We start from the raw sequence: 17,953 nt of genomic DNA on the forward strand, positions 1-17,953 counted from the left end.
CAAAGATGGACGATGGTTGCAGCTGCAGAGAGAAGAAGAAGAAGAAGTGTGGAGGCCCTGCAGCCACACAGATGAGCTCAGAGATCAGACCTCTGTGGAGTCACAACACTGGGAAACTAATCAATCAGGAGAAGTCCACACAGTCCTGAGGTCAGCCATCATGACTGAAAGGAGCTGAGTGTGACAGAAAGGGTCTGGACTCAACGTGTGGCAACAACTCAAAGCTTTGGTTCTGGTGTTTCTATGATAACATGGCGTTCCTTCAGGATTAGAGGTCATAACATTCTACTCCCTCAGCTTGTCAGTGGGACTAAAGCACAGAGCTTAGCAGTAACGTGTGGCCCTCTAAAGGTGCTGTTGTGCGACCTTGAGGGCCGGACACCTGCGCTGACCCAGATAGAGGAGCAACAGCTGACCCGGGCTCCAGCAGGAGGTCAGAGTTAATCCATGACACTGGGCTGTCAATGATCGGCTCAGATCAGCAGCCCGGAGACCCCAGGCAGCATCCTGACGCCTCGGTTTGTTTGGCTTTCACTCCTCCAGTTTGAGTCTCAATTCAATTCAATTCAACTTTATTCATAAAGCGCCAAATCACAACAAACGTTATGTGTCGTCATGTTCCTAAAGCTCCAGACGAACCGTGGAGCTGGCAGAAGACGGAGCGGAGCAGCATGAGGGTCAGTCAGCACGTGATGCTCCTCAAGGCCATCAGCTCCCTGAGGCCCCGCCCACCAGCACCGAGTCAAATCCATCACGAGACCCCGACCCCTCGTCTCCACGGCCTTCAGACGTCTGCTCTATTGTCTCTGTGCGAGTGTTGTTCGCACAGAGACACACACACACACACACACACACACACACACACACATCAGAGGGAGCTTTGATCAAAGCTTCTCATGTCCTTTAATTGAATCTTGACCCCTCAAGAGGGCGCGGGGGCTGTTTATGATTAAGACAACAAATGACCTCATAGAAGTATCTTTTGTTTATCATCCATCCTGGCTGCTTTTTCCAGAGACGTTTCTCTGGAAAACTCATGTTGATGTTCATAAAGTCTGTAGTTTGCAGAGGAAACAGGCTTTAGTCTTGATCTTATCTCTACTGTGTTACACAGTCTGGAGTATGTAGAGAACATGGGCGAGCAAGGGAGCGAGAGAGCGAAGGAGCAAAGGAGCAGGGAGCGGGGGAGGGAGAGAGGGAGGGAGGGAGGGAGGGAGGGAGGGAGGGAGGGAGGGAGAGAGCGAGTGAGGGAGCAAGGGAGCGATGAACAAAATGTTTCCAATGACATTAAAGTGGAATGAGCTGTGTGTCCAGTAGAGAACGTTCAGCAGCCATGTGGGGTCTCAACACCCCAAAGTCATAGAGCAGCAGAGTGACGCTCTGTGTGCTCACATCAAAGAGCTCTGTGTCTCTGCGTTCACGCTTATTAGCTGCAGCATAAAGTTACAATTAGATCAAAGTCTGTTGATGATGAAGCACAAAGATAGAGAAAAGGCCAGACGGCTCCTCGGGCGCACAAACAGCTGCAGAGGGCAGGACGCTTGACTCACAATCAGTGTGTGTGTGTGTGTGTGTGTGCATGTGTGTGTGCATGTGTGTGTGTGTGTGTATGTGTGTGTGTGTGTGTGTGTGAGGCAGGCAGCAGAAAAAAAGTTAACAAAGTTCAGCCCTGAGTTGTGAATGTTTTTATTGAATGATGTAAGTGAAGGAACTATAGTAACCATAGTAACCAAAGGCCCAATATGTCCTGTACATTTCCCGTTCTGCTGCACAGCTCCCTTTGCTGTTGCAGGATCTCTCTCCAGCTATCAATCAATCCATCCTTACTCTATTCACAAACTCTCCTTTCACACACATAGACTCCTCTACACTGATGACGTCGCCCCCTACGCCTCCTACGCCTCCTACGCCTCCAATCTGGGGCCATAAAGAAGCACACCTGCTTTACAAATACGGTAAATGAGACACAGGTATCTTTGCAGCAGAGCAGCGGTGATGAAGCAGCCGTCGCTCCTCAGATATACGTTAAATACATTCACATTCTCTCCTCTGACATCAGAATGCATGGACACACACACACACACACACACACATGCTACAGCTGTGGCTTCTCTCTCATTTCCTCAGCACAAACTTCTCCTGCGTCATCGGTCATATGGACAAACGGGATTTGTTTGGTTACAACCTGTAAAAGTCCCACCAGCCCTTTAGTGAATCTGTCCCATAGAGTTTTCAGTTTGTTCTTCTCCCAGTCGTCACAAATCACTTTGAAGTGCTCCCCAAACTCCACTGTGGGCTGGAGCTCCTGAATCTGTGTCCTCAGGTCTTCGATCTCCTCCCTCAGGATGTTGTTCTCCTCCTGCTCCGCCTCTAACATGGCGGTAACTTCCCGGAGCTCTCGGACGTGTTGCTTCTCCAGGACTCTGCGCTCCACCTCAGCAGTCCAGTCCACCACCAGAAACTTCCTCCTCACCAGAAACTTCCTCCTCAGGTCTTCATTCTGCTCCCTCAAGGTGTTCCACTCCTCCTGCTCCGTCTCCAACCTCACAGTCATTTCCTGGAGCCGAAGATGACATTCCTTCTCGGTGACTCTGCACTCTTCCTCCGCTCTTGACTCCACCTCCAGAATCTTCCTCCTCAGGTCTTCATTCTGCTCGGTCAAGGCGTTCTTCTCCTGCTCCGCCTTTAATTCAACCTCCAGAGTTTTCTCCCTCAGGTCATCAATCTGCTCTCTCAGGGTGTTCTTCTCCTCCTGCTCGGCCTCCAGCCTTCCAGTGATCTCCTGGAGCTTCAGATCACATTCCCTCTCAGTGACTCTGCACTCTTCCTCTGCTCTGGACTCTTCCTCCAGGATGTTCCTCCTCAGGTCTTCATTCTGCTCTGTCATGTTGTTCTCGCTCTGATTATTCCCACAGAAGTCCGTCCATCATCAGCCTGGCCTTTATTAAGATACGTAACATGATGTCATCAAACGCCACATCGTCTCATGGAGATTCTTCATGGAGCTTCCCAAAGTGGCTCGATGACATCATCTCATCTATATAGTTGATTAAATACGTAATGATGACATCATCTCATTTAAAGTCACGGTATAGTTTCTAACGCTGAGGTCTGAGGAGGAAAACGTTCCCACTGGCAGGATCTGTAAATGCTGTATGTTTACTAATATTTCCCTTCAGGAGCCTCATGCACATGCCAGTATGTGTGTGTGTGTGTGTGTGTGTGTGTGTGTGTGTGTTAGCCTTGATCACGATTCATAAAGTTACATGTGTGTGTGTTGGCACAGACAGCAACGAGGCACTCACTCCTTTTGGACACTTCCTGTTTACAGTTTAACCAGGGTGAGGGGTTAACACCAAATCATCTACAGACCAGTGATCACCTCCGACGCTCAAAGTGCATCTGGAGTCGACCATCAAGTAATGATTCAACATACGAGGGCTCTCAGACCACATGGGACCTCTCGGGCCTTCAGCGTGTTCTGGGTTCACAACTGAACGTGTCGGAGTTCCTCCCAAGGATTCACGGAAAAGGACGATCCAAAATCAAAACGCAGACCAGAAGCCGTCATCTCTGGTCATCTGTGGTGGTCTCAGGTGGTCTCTGGTGGTCGCAGGTGGTCTCAGGTGGTCTCAGGTGGTCTCAGGTGGTCTCTAGAGTCTCTGTTCCTGCTGTTCTCGACCTGTCAGGCCTGCTGATGTAAGCGTGTTATGTGAGCTGCACCCACAGAGCTTCACTTCTCTTATTATCCACTAATCGGGCAGTTACTTCTATTTTTTCTTCCTATGGCATAAATGAGTTGCATTGATTCCATTTGAAAGCTAAAGTCTGTTTGGTTCAGTGGAGGTTCACACTGAGAGAGAAGCTCAGCCGCTCATGGTTGCTACGAAACGCCGACCTCTGGCCTGAGTGTCTTCTCATTAATCACATCAATCACTGCATACATGCATGGAGAGAGGATGAGACCTGGCCTGAACCTGAAGTCAGCAGGAGGCAAACGTGGCCCAAACGCCTCTGATCTAACTCCTGAGCCTCCTGGCTTCACATCAGGCCAGCAGCAGATCAACCATGATCCTTCAGCCGTCACAAAGATGTCAGATAAGCGAACATGAATGAAACACGCAGACGTTACGCCTCAGCTCACGATGGCACCAATGAATAATAATGAATATGAATGCTCGTAAAGTGTGTGTGCGTGTGTGTGTGTGTGTGTGTATGTGTACTGGTTTCTTTCAGGGATAAATCTCTTTTTGTTGAAGGTTTCTGACTTAATTGATCTGATAAATGACCTCAAACATTAAAAATAGAGAACTAGTTTGATCCAACAAATCACAAGGAGACACAAAGTAAACACAGAGACACAGAGACACAGAGACAAAGACGACCTCCCTTCCTCTTTACTTCGGCCGTGATGTTTCTGCTGTTTGTCTGTTGAATATTGACTGGGGGGTTAAGAACTCTAACTCTGGTGATCGTCTGCTGGTTCTGGGCGTCGTGCTCACGTGTTTGAGCTCCAGCTGCTCTCTCTCTCTCTCTCTCTCTCTCTGTTTATTTTATTTTCATATCTGGCTTACATCTTTATGTTTTCCTAACTGCTTTGTTATTCCGTATCTCACAGCTGTGCTCAGGGAGGAGAAGAGGGGAGAGGAGAGGAGAGGAGGGGAGAGGAAAGGAGAGGAGAGATGTGTGTGATAACAAACTAAAGACTCTTCTGTCATCAAAGCTCTTGCTCAAGGGCACTTGTGTCACTCTGTGTTAAGAGTTCCACACTGGGCGGGTCCTGGCATCATGTTGGTGTTTGATAAAGCTTATTATTGTTGCGCTGCAGAGGGATTCATCTCGTGTGATGAAGGCCTCGGTGAGCGATGAAGGCCTCTGTGGGCGATGAAGGTCACTGCAGGCCAAAAGCTTCCCAGCATGTTTACTTTGTGATTTGCATGTTTATACTGTGAGACAGCGGCATGGTGTCCACTTCACTGGAACCTGATCTGTATGAGTGAAAACATCACACACTGGTGTGAATTCTGCACAATAGGCAGGAAGTGTGTGAAGGTTCAAGATACAAACCAAGCAGCCAGCAGATGAGACATGATGACGTCATCAGCAGTGAGACAGAAGAGAGCCGGAGCAGCAGACAGGTTTGAGATGTTTTTATTAGATTACATTCTTCAACTTCTTTGCAAAAATCGACATTGACAATAAATAAACATTCACAATAAAAAATTGTTCAGGTTGCAATGAAACATTCAAGTGTGATTGTCCTGATATAAATCTATATGACAGGCTGAATGTAAACAAGCTCCTCTGTCCCGAGCCCAGCGTCTGTCCTCCTCCAGTCATGACGTCATCAACACACACTGTTACGCACTGAAGGACTGCAAGTCTCACGAAGTATGAAGCCACGTGACACATCGGCCTCTTCGGACAAAACAAGCAACATGGTCAAGCGTCTCTGGCGCAGTGTGAGTGCACGCGTGTGTGCCGTGTCCATGGAAACAGCGCCGCGCTGAGTCAGGAGCGCACGGCGGCCGCGGCGTCTCCGCACCTGCGAGGGCGCGTCAGACGCGCGGCGGGTCGCCTCTGGGGTCGCGTCCCTTCCTCTTCATCAAAGGTTCTCTGGTCTGCCGCTCGGCGCATCTAGCTGATGACGCAGCGCTCCTTTTCCTTCCCCTGGCCGCCGCCAACCGCCTTCTCCTTGATGTACATGAGGTCGCTGTGGACGCTCGGCCTGCGCGCGAAAGGCGTCACCACCCCGTACGCCTCGCCCGCGTCCTTCATCTTCTTGTTCTTCATGGACTTCCTGTGCATCATGTCGCAGTACTGCACGGACACTTTGCGGTGGAGGTCGGGGCTCATCTCGTTAGGCAGCTTGGCCAAGGTGAACAGAGTCTGGAACATCTTATCCACGTTCTCGTTGCGCTTGGCGGAGATCTCGTAGTACGCGCACTTGTCGTCTCCGTCCACCAGCTGCTCGATCTCCTCCTGCCGCACCTCCCGGTAGAACTCTCGGTCTCCTTTGTTCCCGCAGATGACCAGAGGGACGTCGATGTTCTCTTTGATCTTGTTCTTCAGACACGACTTGGTCTCGTAGATCTGCCGCTTGAGCCGCTGCACCTCCTGGAAGGATTCTCTGTTATCCAGACTGAAGACCAGGATGAAGACATCACCTGAGAGAAGAAGAAGGAGGAAGAGGAGGTTTAGTTCACATGTTCAACATTATTCAACCTCTAATCTCAAAGACCAAAAGTGGAAATGTGAGCTCAAAGTTTCTACATGTTGTAGGAAAATTACACAAGCAATCGTTTATAATCCAATACTATTTTATAAAATAGCGCCTTTAATACAATAACATTCTAATCCCAGATTTCAGTTTAAAAAACGAATTCTAGAAAATAAAAGAATATCTCAAGTCCAGAGAAAATCCTGGAAAATATTCTTTTATCTAAGAAATTCAGAAAATAGAGAAATAAGTTCTTTTGATTTGAGAACATTAATCTCAGTTTAGTTCTAAGTTCAGTTGTGTGAGCGCATAGAGCAGCTGAGCCCCTCTGTGAGCGCGTAGAGCGGCTCTGTGTGGATCGGGTCTCTACCTGTCAGTATGGAGAGTCTCCTCATGGCGGGGAAAGGATGGTTCCCTGAAGTATCCAGTATGTCCAGCTGGTACACGTCGCCCTTGATGCTGTACAGTTTCCTGTGAAAGTCCTCGATGGTCGGCGTGTACTGCTCCTCGAACCTCCCGTTGAGGAACCGGGACACGATGGCCGTTTTCCCAACTTTGGTGGATCCCAAAATCACCATCCGGTAGCAGTTCTTCGCCGGGATGTCAAAGTCGCTTTCGGACGGAGACATTTTCTTAATCATAGTTGCAATGAAGCCGCTGCGTGAAGCGTTTAAGCCCAGAATGTGCATAAACGCGTCGACAGGGCAGCTTCGGGTGGTGCGTTCAAGGTAGAGGCAGGCAGCTCGTTCTCCGCTTTGTGTTTGAGTCTAAAGGGGGCTGCAGTCTGCTATTTAAGCCCGCCGCGGGCTCCTCCTCCCGGCCGCGTCACCGCGCTCCGCTCCGCTCCGAGTGCGCGCAGTGGAGAGCGAACCAAACTCCCACTGGTGCGTCAGTGTGTCATTTCCACAGAGCAGCAACAGCGGCAGAATGGGACAGAGCGACGCAGACGGGTCGGCCTGAGCCACTAAACACTTCCACGGAGGATGAACACGTTAATCATTCACGCTCCTTCCGGCCTGGATCAACCTTTGACTTTCCCCAGAAAATATCAAACCCAGGGCACGGATGTGAGTTTGTAAACTGAGCAGATCAGAAACCAGAGAGCAAAGAGAGGACAGGGGAGAGAGGAGAGAGGAGAGAGGAGAGATAAATGGAGTCATCAACGTGTTTATGGTCATTTGCGCGCGTTTACAATGACCTTTATGGCTTTCGCGACGTAAATAAACACAAAGCTGCAGGTCTGAACCCCAGTGACCCTTTAGACTGCAGGTCTGAACCCCAGTGACCCTTTAGACTGCAGGTCTGAACCCCAGTGACCCTTTAGACTGCAGGTACCAGTCGTGTTTTCTGCTTTGAAGAGGAACAAACTCAGCTCGACCCGAGAAGAGAAGCTGTTACCAAAGCGGCCACAAGGGGGCAGGCAAGGTGCAACCTGAAACTCAGTGTATATGATGGAGGAAAACAATGTGGAGCTCTCAACCGCTCTCTCACACACTCTCTCTGTCTCTCTCTCTCTTACACACACACACACACACACACACACTCTCTCTCCTGCAGGTGCCTCTTATTTCAGCCTAACGTCTTGCAGGTCCTCTCTTTTTCCCTTTAAACCAAAGCCACACAGACATCCAGACGCTCATCCATGTTCATCCGTCCACAGCTTTATGAGAGTGATTACAGGACAAAATGGAGCAGAGAGAAACAGCAGAATGAAGAAAGATCAGAGTGTGCAGACGCAGAAAGGGACAGAGCGTTTGGCTCCCTGACAGAGCGGCGAGGAAACAAGGAAACAAGGAAACAGAGGAGCCTGGAAAAACAAACGACGCTGAGCAGAAAGCAAATATGACTCCAGCTACTCTGTGTGTGTGTGTGTGTGTGTGGATACAGGAGGCGAGCACAGAGCCTCAGCATGTGACTGTCAGCTCGTCTCACTGGACCAGTGAAGGAACTGGGATCAGCTGGACACTCAGAACTCTACCTGCAGGGTTCTGTTAGTCCAGCATGGATCCAGAACCTCCAGCCTCCATAAAGGACACACACACACACACACACACTTCATCAGCACTTCAAACAGTTCAAGCCGCATGTTTGCTTCAGATGAAATGATTTTATTCATCTTTATACGCTTTGTTTAGACCTATTATCACTTTTCAGTCACGCACAGGAAAAACAGGGAACGCTTTCAGTTTCACTCCGTTCTGTTTAGCTCCTCCTCCTTTACAATGAATTGTATGTTTGCACAGGTAACACAATGAAACGCAACAAATAAAACCACGCTCAGGATTCACTCTGTGTGTGTGTGTCTAATCTGAGCTGACACACACACACACACACACACACATTTCACTAGGTTGCAGATATCCTTCATGGTTTTGTTGTATAGAACTCTTTTGTGGGTGTTTGTACCTTTAGATTAGAGATAGTTGGCGCTCACAGGCAGAGGGGGCGGAGCTTTGGGTTGAAAAGCCGACAGCTTTGGCGTATTCAGTTCGCCAACGCGCGAATCCAGCGTGACATCATCAGGACCCTCAGAATGTGTGAGGGCCGAGGTGGACCAACCAGGAAGAAACAAAGTCTCAAGACTCAATCACAAAGCCCGTCATCGCAAAACAAAGCATATTTGTTAAAGTAAGGTCACAAAGGTCACAAAGGTCACCACAGCAGTTTAGGAATCGTCTCTGTGCCACTTTGAGCTTTTCACAGTTGAGATGATCGTCGATCGCGGCGGTCAGGAAGTCGTCAGTCTGTCCATCCCCCCTCCAGCCTGGCCCACCGTCGGTCCTGGTGACAGAACCAGAACCCTCATCCCCGGGTCAGAGGCGGGGGGGGCGGGGGGGGGGGTCACTCCAGTTTGCAGCTCCGGCCGGTCTGCTCATAGATCTGCTGAGTGAACGGTCTGCAAACACAGGAGAGCAAACAAGTCACACCACAATAAATCAGCCCAGGGAGCAGAGTCGTACCGCTCTGTGCCAGGAGCGGCCCACCTGTGTGTGCGTGTGTGTGTGTGTGTGTGTGTGTGTGCTGAGGCGTGAGGGCATGATGGGAGGAAGACGCCGAGTGTCCCTGGTCCTTTTACATCAGACTGAACAGCTGAGCCACAAACCGGAGGGAACAATCCAGAGATACCAGATATGGACTGTGTCAATACGTTTATTGATCCCTTATCAGCCTGCAGCCTAAACTCTCAGTGATGAAGCTCTGCTGCTCAACACGTCAATCAATTCACAAAGAAATGAATCAATCAAACACAGCCTGGCAGCCTCAGAACAAACATGCTGAACACTTTAACATCTCCACCCTGCAGCAAACACAGGAGACACAGTGGACAAAGGACAGGAGACAGGAGACACAGTGGGACAAAGGACAGGAGACAGGAGAAAGGAGACACAGTGGACAAAGGACAGGAGACAGGAGACACAGTGGGACAAAGGACAGGAGACAGGAGAAAGGAGACACAGTGGGACAAAGGACAGGAGACACAGTGGGACAAAGGACGGGAGACAGGAGAAAGGAGACACAGTGGGACAAAGGACAGGAGACAGGAGACAGGAGACACAGTGGGACAAAGGACAGGAGACAGGAGAAAGGAGACACAGTGGGACAAAGGACAGGAGACAGGAGACAGGAGACACAGTGGGACAAAGGACAGGAGACAGGAGAAAGGAGACACAGTGGGACAAAGGACAGGAGACAGGAGACACAGTGGGACAAAGGACAGGAGACAGGAGAAAGGAGACACAGTGGGACGATGCTGGGAGCATTGACAGCAGAGACAAGCTGGGTTGGAACCTCAGCACCTTCACAAGTCTAACTAACCTTGGGTGTGTGTGTGTGTGTGTGTGTGTGTGTGCGCACGTTCAGGTTTGTATATGTGACAAATGTAGGTCAAACTTGCTGTGACGTGAACAATCTGCCGCTCGTCTCCATTGTCCCTGCACCTCCGTCTCTTATAGACAAACTGAGGTGCGTTCAGGAGCGACCACGCACGTCTCATTATCGTACACAAGGCCACCGACCTGACTGATGAAGCCGACGCAGCATAACACACACACACACCTCTAGCCTGGACATGAGAGGACATAACCCCCACACACACACACACACAACACACACACACACACACACACACACACACACACACACACACACACACACACACACACACACACACACACACACACACACACTTGGTAAAGGCACATAGCAGCTGCTGTCTCATCTGTGTGTGAATTATGCAGTAGCAGCATGTGTGTGTGTGTGTGTGTGTGTGTGTGTGTGCTGACAGATGACCACAAATAGGTCACACAAGTGTTTTTTTGGTTTTATCTGGTAATCAAGGCAGAGGAGAAAGAAAAGGAGGAGGAGGAGGAGGATCACAAAGAGGAAGAGGAAGATGAGTGAGTGAACTACTTTAAGCCTCTGTGGAAAAATACAGCAGCAGACACAAAAGCACTGAGACACAAACTCTCTTTCCAAACCAAAGTCATCAGCTGATCAGGAGCATATTATGGGAGGTTTCATGTTTCCATCACACACACAACTTCTAAATGCATCAAATACAAGTCAACATGGACAAACTCACCCCTCAAACATGATGGCCACCTTATAGGACACAGCAACAACAGCAGCCAGGACCAAACCTACTGGACTGGAACCACTGAGAGAGAGAGAGAGAGAGAGAGAGAGAGAGAGAGAGAGAGAGAGAGAGAGAGAGAGAGAGAGAGAGAGAGAGAGAGAGAGAGAGAGAGAGAGAGAGAGAGAGAAGAGAGAGAGAGAGAGAGAGAGAGAGAGAGAGAGAGAGAGAGAGAGAGAGAGAGAGAGAGACAACATCATGAGCATCTATAGCAGTTCAAAACACACACACACACACCTGTGCTTGTGTGTGTATACATTTACTGATTGTGAACAATCAATAAACTCTCTCTCTCTCTCTCCCTCTGTGTGTGTGTGTGTGTGTGTGTGAGTTCCATCACGTGCAGCACAGAGTCTCACTCAGCTCCCGCCGTGCATCTGAAGCGACTCGCTGCAGGAGCGCTACAGCTAATGAGCTTTACACAACGGCTGACCCAGTTTGGTTCAGAGGAAAGAGTCTGAGGTCCAGGTTAGTTTGAAATTCAGCCCCATGCTGAGCCTGGACCGGGTTTTGCAGCTCTTCACTTCAGCAATCTGCTTCAGGAAAGAGGGGGGGGGGGGGGGGAGGAGAAGACGTGGAGGTGGAAGGAAGAAAAAAAAAAAAATGGCGCTGATGCTTGGAGGAAGTTGGAGGCATGGCGGCACTCAGAGCAGCCGAGCCTGCTGCTGCTGTGCGTCCAGTCCATCAGGTTAGAGCTCACTCTGGGCCTCTGTCTGTCCTGCTGCAGTCTTGTTGCGTCTCGTCCCGTAAGCTGGCGTGTTTGCGTGTGAATCAGCCTCCAGACGCTCACATGATGCCCGTCTGGATGAATCAGCGTTTGGATAAAGATAGTAAGCAGACGGGAAAAACAACAACGCAGCACTGGGAATCAGCTGCTGCAGCCTGACAGCGGCGGCGGCGGCGGAGGACAAACTAGGTCGTCCACAATGTTTTGTCTGGAAGTTGTAGCATTGTGGAGCTAACTCATGTTGGCTCGTCTGCTCTGTGGGTCTGGATGGACGACCAATGAGACGCTGCTTCAGTTTCATCTGTTATCGATGATAAAGGGGGGCATGTTGACCATAACCCAGATGTTATGTCCACTGAATGTAGATAGTGGATAATGTGGAAGGGGGGCAGTTAGTGTAGCAAACTTTATTAATAAATAAATAGGTATTATATGTGAGGCTGACTGGCAGAGAGAGCAGGCAGAGGCCGGAGGGGTGGAGGCTCTGCGTTCACACGTGGAGTGAAGTTATCTGACATGAAGTGCTGCTCGCCCACTGCTCGTTAACGAAGCGCTCTGCAGGTGTATGTAGGTCACTAGTGTGTGTCGCTCCGGGAACCCACACATGCAGAGCGACAAGTGGAATATCTTTTAATTTCACACGGCGCCCGCTGAGATGTAGGTCGGTGACACAAGTGGATTTATGCAAGCAAGTCGTTAGCAAAGCACAGAGGGAGGCATGATGAAGAGGAAGAGGCACGTGTGTGTGTGTGTGTGTGTGTGTGCGTGCGTGTGCGTGTAAGCCAAACACCTTTCTTAAGTGATTAACTGATTTACTAATTTGCTTCCAATTAAACCCTGGGTGTGATCGACCGCCCGTGTGTTTGTTTACATTCTGTTGCTGTGACGACTGTGCGCTGATATTTCTCAGTTTCCTTTGAAGCCAAAAACAGAGTTGAACTAAAACTTGAACATGTGTCTCTGTGTGATGTTTATCTATGTGCTCTCTCCTCTCTCTCTTCTTCTTCTTCATCACCGTCTCTATGAGGAGCCATGTGGGCGGCTGAGTGTTTGAGCGATCGATGGAAACAGGATTGACTCTGATCTCTTAACAGCGAGTGGGAGTGATGACCGAAGCTCCGAGTCAAGGTGACCACGACTCGCTCGCAGGAAGAGAGACGCTCCTACCTGAGGATTTCAAGACCAAGCTGTGAACAAGTGGGAGCAGTGAGCCGACACAGGGTCAGCTGATCCTGATCGATACACACTGAAGACAAGAAGATTCTACAGAGACAAAGACTGACCGAGCACCACAGAAGAAGAAGAGACGCTGAGACGCAACCACACAAACGGTTTCACTTCACCACTGAAGAGCAGTCAATGTAAAGTGAGGCCGAGATGTGTGTGTGTGTGTGTGTGTGTGTGTGTGTGTCCTCCGCCCACACAGCACGACAGCAAGAATGAAGAAAGCTGAAAACAATGAGCTGTGGCTGGAGAGCTGAAGAAGATGAGAAGAAGACTCAGACCCACTTTAACAGGAAGTCAACCCAAATGTGTTGTGTGTGCAGATTTCAGCTTGTTTACGATTACGAGGGACAAAAACTAATCAGTCCCAACGTCTCCACTGGAGGGATCCACCTGGAGGTGTGGACCTGAGGCTGGAGCTGGTTGAAGCTGGGCTGGAGGTGCAGCGTGATGCGACAGAGGCGTCTGAAAGTTTCCTCAACACTCAAAGCTCGACACGAGGACGAGGACGGGGCGCTTCCTGCGTCCAGACCTGTCTGCTAGGAGGTCGGCGTCTATCGGCCATCTGACACATTTCTAATGATGATGATGATGATGATGATGATGATGACGACGACGCGGCCTCTGAGCCGCCGCACACGGTTCTTGGCCGTCCAGAAGCTCCACAGTTCAGTGCAGACGGGCGACGCTTCCTCCCTGTATCTGGCTTAATGTGTGTGTGTGTGTGTGTGTGTAATCACACTCACACTTTGGTTACGTGTCCATCTGAAACCCAAACACGGCCACACGCTGTCTAATGGTCAAGTGGGAGGCGGCCTGCAGGTCTGTGTGAGTGTGTGAGTGCAGAGTGTGAGGTGAGTCACTCTCTCTGTGCTGCACTAATTAAGACTCTGTGTGTGTGTGTGTGTACCTGACCCGACTGCTGCCAAGGCCAACAGCAACCACTGTGTGTGTGTGTATGTGTGTGTGTGTGTCTGTGTGTGTGCTCCATCGATGACCTACTTTTCAGGCTATTGAGGAATAAATTGACCTGAAAGCCAAATGAAAACTTCCAAGCTCACACACACACACACACACACACACACACACACACACACACACACACACACACACACACACACACACACACACACACACACACCGAACCATCATCTATCTAAATCACAGCTTTTTCATCAATAAACTACAACTTATGCTCCTTTTCTTTTCAGGGCTGTGACACATCACTAGAGAGCCAACTGGGTGGAAACGAGCATTAAGGGGGCTGGAAATCAAGCGAGCGGAGGAGGAATCTGATGTAAAGATGACGTCCAGCGTAGAAGTCTGCATCATTTACTCACACTGTAATGGGACTGACCTTTAAAGAGAACAAGACACACACACACACACACACACACACACACACACACACACACACACACACACACACACACACACACACACACACACACACACACACACACACACACACACACACACAAACACACACACCTGCTTTCATACTGATGCAATCATCTAACAGCTGAGCACCCCAACTGAGCTGGGTGACTGCTGTGTGTGTGTGTGTGTAAATTTAATATGTTACACTTTTGTCATGTAACACCCGGTGTGTGAATTGGACCATCAGAACTGGTGGTAACACTAACATGCGTGTGCAGCAGTGTGTGGGCGGGGCCGGCACGTGCTCGCCGTCAGCCATCTTGTCTTCTCCACGTCACACTGAGGGGCCTTGAAGTGGCGACGCGTGTCACGTGTTCTGTCCCTCAGTCTGACACCAAAACGTGTTTCTTCAATGTGAGCGCTGAGGTCGCGGTGACTCCTCGCCCTCCAGTCACTCCTGAAGGACGTCCAAAGGCGTCCAAAGGCAGCAGCGGCCATTACATAACCTTACTACAGCTGCAGCGTGTGTGTGTGTGTGCATGTGTGTGTGCACGTGTTCCCTACATGTGATGTTCCCACCCCTGTTGGACACGCTGTCTTATTCTTGTCGTGCGTCCCTCAAACTGTAGTTGAAAACGTGCAACATTCCAAACTAACACAACCATTTGTGTTTGAGCGACAACAACAAGACAACAAGGACGAGCGAAGACAAAGAGAGAGAGAGAGAGAGAGAGAGAGGGAGAGAGGGAGAGAGAGAGAGGGAGAGAGAGAGAGAGAGAGAGAGAGAGAGAGAGAGAGAGAGAGAGAGAGAGAGGGAGAGAGAGAGAGGGAGAGAGTGGAGGCATCCGCCTGCTCGTCTCGCTCAAAGCTTTCAGGTCAGATGACTCAACGAGTGAACGAGACAAGAAGCGCTGAAATGAGTCGAGACAAAAGAGCCGCAACACCAACGAGTCGCCTAATGGCTCCAACACCAGGGCCACAGTTGTCATGGAGACCAGGCATGTTTAAGTAAGTAGCTAAGTTTGTCTTTTCCCCTGGCATTTCAGGAGGAAGGGGACAAGCAACTGGAAGAAGACACACACACACACACTTACATGAGGGCCAGGCCCAGGTAGTTGGCCGTGCTGCCCCAGTACATGGGGTTCTCCATGAGGTTGAAGGGGAAGCTGGTCACCTTCTGGTCCATCAGGATGCCAAAGTGATCACCTGGAAGATTACATTAAGCGATCATTCCATTACGATCATTTTAGCAGACGCTTTTATCCAAAGCGACTTACATTACATTACCACCCTTCGCAGAGGGGGGAGCAATTGAGGGTTCGGTGCCTTGCTCAGGGGCACCTCAGCAGGGACTCGAACCAGCAACCCTCCGGTTCCCAAGCGGAAGCTCTACCCACTGAGCCACTGTCTCCCATCAAGATCAGAGAGGAACCAAGCAGCTCAGCCAGGGTCAAAGGTCAAAGCACTCGGGTCGCCTAAATCTAAACACTGGAATGGAATCGTTCATATGCATGTACTTATTCATAAAATGTGATTATTTACATTATGTAAGTTGATGTCCGATGTGGCAATGACTAATGTGTGTGTGTGTGTGTGTGTGTGTGTGTGTGTGAGTGTGTGTGTGTGAGTGTGTGTGTGTGTGTGAGTGTGTGTGTGTGAGAGTGTGTGTGTGTGTGTGTGTGTGTGTGTGAGTGTGTGTGAGTCGGTGTGTGTGTGTGTGTGTGAGTGTGTGTGTGTGTGTGTGTGTGTGTGTGTGTGTGTGTGTGTGTGTGAGTGAGTCGGTGTGTGTGTGTGTGTGTGTGAGTGTGTGTGTGTGAGTGTGTGTGTGTGGTGTACAATGTGAGTCTTTAACAAGTTAAATGTCAGCTGATGCAGAAGTAGGACACAGCTCAGTGTAACTTGAGCTGCTGTAACATCCACAGGTATCACACACACACACACAGACACACACACACACACACACACACACCTGCTGGCCTGCTTTCTGTCTGAGCGCCGGGTTATATAACAGCTTTCATTATGTACGATCATTTAAACCCCAGGCTCCGATCAAAAGATTACACAGACAGATCGTTTCTCTAGGCATCAGCACATCATCGGGACGTGGCCCCGGCCCCCTCACAATACCACGACCTCATTTCTGAGCTGCAGAGACGCAGAGACGCATCGCCGCGCCGCTCGACTTTCAAAGAGCGGCAGGGTTGTTTTCCCCGTACCTGCGTCACTGTTACAGCTACGACAACGACCAACCTGGATTTGTTACAGAGAGTTGGCAGCTCCAAGACTGCCAGAGTGGGTCTGAGTTTGAGTCCCTCAGGACAACAACAGTGACACCACACACACACACACACACACACACACACACAGGGTGTCATTTGATTGTGTTTCTTAAATCAGTTTGAGTTTTCAGGTCACATTGACACAATGGGCTTAACAAAGAACAAAAAAACACATCACAACATCATAACACACACCACAGGCCACCTCAAGTGTGTGTGTGTGTGTGTGTGTGTGTGTGTGTGTGTGTGTGTGTGTGTACGCACAGGAGTCCACAAGAGGTCAAGTGGGGAGGCAGAGGTCGGAGAAGGAGGACAGCCTGGCTATGTGTGTGTGTGTGTGAGAATCCCTTCCACCTTAGACACACACACTTACACACATAAACACCTCCTGCTGCTCCGGTCCTCTGTCACAACAGCTGGTGATTATGATGGACAGCAGGACATTGTGGGACAGTGATGGACAGAGGCGGTGGACAGACAGACAGACAGACAGACAGACAGACAGACAGACAGACGGGCGTCCATCATGTTCAGCCTGATTATAGAAACACAAGAGCTGCACAGAGATGGACAGACATGCAGGCCTTCCTCTGCATGCGTGCGCCCGTGACCCTGAGCACACGTGTGTGTTCCCTCACGTGTGAAGGGTCCACCCGTACACACAGATGGCCGTACGTCACGTCTAAGGCATGAAGTGGACGTGAAAAGAGCCGGAGGAGGACAGACGTGTGTTAGCAGTGTGTGAATGCAGGGATGAGGTAACGAACTCACCCAGGAACGTTCCGGTGAATCCCAAAGCCAGGAAGCTGCTCACCACCAGCACCGAGCCCAGCACCAGCAGAACCACGCCCGCGTAGAAGACCTCCGGCCGTGCCATGGCCTCCCACCTGGACTGGGCCGCCATCACCTCCATCATACTGAAAGGAAAAGGTCAAACATGCCTGGATTACAACGATTGGCCGTCTACTCGTCTCCGACCTGCAGGCACCTTACAGAAAGCAGTCGGCTCTTAGGAATCAGAACTTCCTTATTTTCAGAGTACTTCCTTTCAGGTTTCTCCTCCTCTAACCCGCCGACCTCCCGATGTTACCAACAGGGCTGCAGTCTCCAGGTTAACACAGCTTGAGAACCAAACGGCTCTTTGACTGCAGACACTTTAAGGAATTTCAGTGTTATTCCCTCTCAATGTGACCTCTCCTGCTCCTGGACACAAACCCGGGCCTGTAACACCTTTAAACCCCTAAAGCTCAGTGCTCAGCTGTTCCCTTCGTGTCCTCCTGGTGTTGCCTTACCTCCTCCGTCCCTCCTGACCCTGCAGAGGAGCGGCAGGCACACAGGTGTTCGGCATGTTAATGTGTTCACACCTCAACCTGCCTGCTTTCCAAAGGGCTCCCAAAGGGAAAAAGTAGGTTTGGGATTAGGAGAGAGAAGTGGGTTATGGGGTCTGAGCTGTGAGTCTCACCGTGTTCTGCCTTTGTGCCGCGAGCAGA

General features: G+C 50.1%; 2 protein-coding genes across 3 annotated transcripts; both read right to left on the minus strand.

Annotated features, from left to right (window-relative positions):
• Nucleotides 1-5,135: 5,135 nt before the first annotated feature.
• On the minus strand, nucleotides 5,136-7,155 carry rasd1 (RAS, dexamethasone-induced 1). Of its 2 annotated transcripts, none has more exons than XM_076140029.1 (2): nucleotides 6,591-7,151; nucleotides 5,136-6,167 (listed from the first exon to the last, which is right to left on the minus strand). In XM_076140029.1, exons 1-2 carry the CDS (start codon nucleotides 6,907-6,909, stop codon nucleotides 5,638-5,640), a joined length of 849 nt encoding a protein of 282 aa, XP_075996144.1. In that variant the 5' UTR covers nucleotides 6,910-7,151; the 3' UTR covers nucleotides 5,136-5,637. The 2 variants fall into 2 exon arrangements, with proteins under 2 accessions (XP_075996144.1, XP_075996145.1); XM_076140030.1 differs by having other exon boundaries at nucleotides 5,756-6,093; nucleotides 6,591-7,155.
• A 1,152-nt stretch (nucleotides 7,156-8,307) lies between these two features.
• Nucleotides 8,308-17,413, minus strand: pemt (phosphatidylethanolamine N-methyltransferase). Its single transcript, XM_076140031.1, has 4 exons — nucleotides 17,235-17,413; nucleotides 15,279-15,390; nucleotides 10,803-10,877; nucleotides 8,308-9,116 (listed from the first exon to the last, which is right to left on the minus strand). The coding sequence occupies exons 1-4, from the start codon at nucleotides 17,377-17,379 to the stop codon at nucleotides 9,062-9,064; spliced, it is 387 nt and encodes a 128-aa protein (XP_075996146.1). The 5' UTR covers nucleotides 17,380-17,413; the 3' UTR covers nucleotides 8,308-9,061.
• Between the last annotated feature and the right edge of the window lie 540 nt (nucleotides 17,414-17,953).

Source organism: Genypterus blacodes, unplaced genomic scaffold (assembly GCF_046128005.1).
Source record: "Genypterus blacodes isolate CSIRO-AG114 ecotype Tasmania unplaced genomic scaffold, CSIRO-AGI_Gbla_v1 ptg000498l_1, whole genome shotgun sequence".
In the NCBI taxonomy this organism is placed as follows: Eukaryota; Metazoa; Chordata; class Actinopteri; order Ophidiiformes; family Ophidiidae; genus Genypterus; species Genypterus blacodes.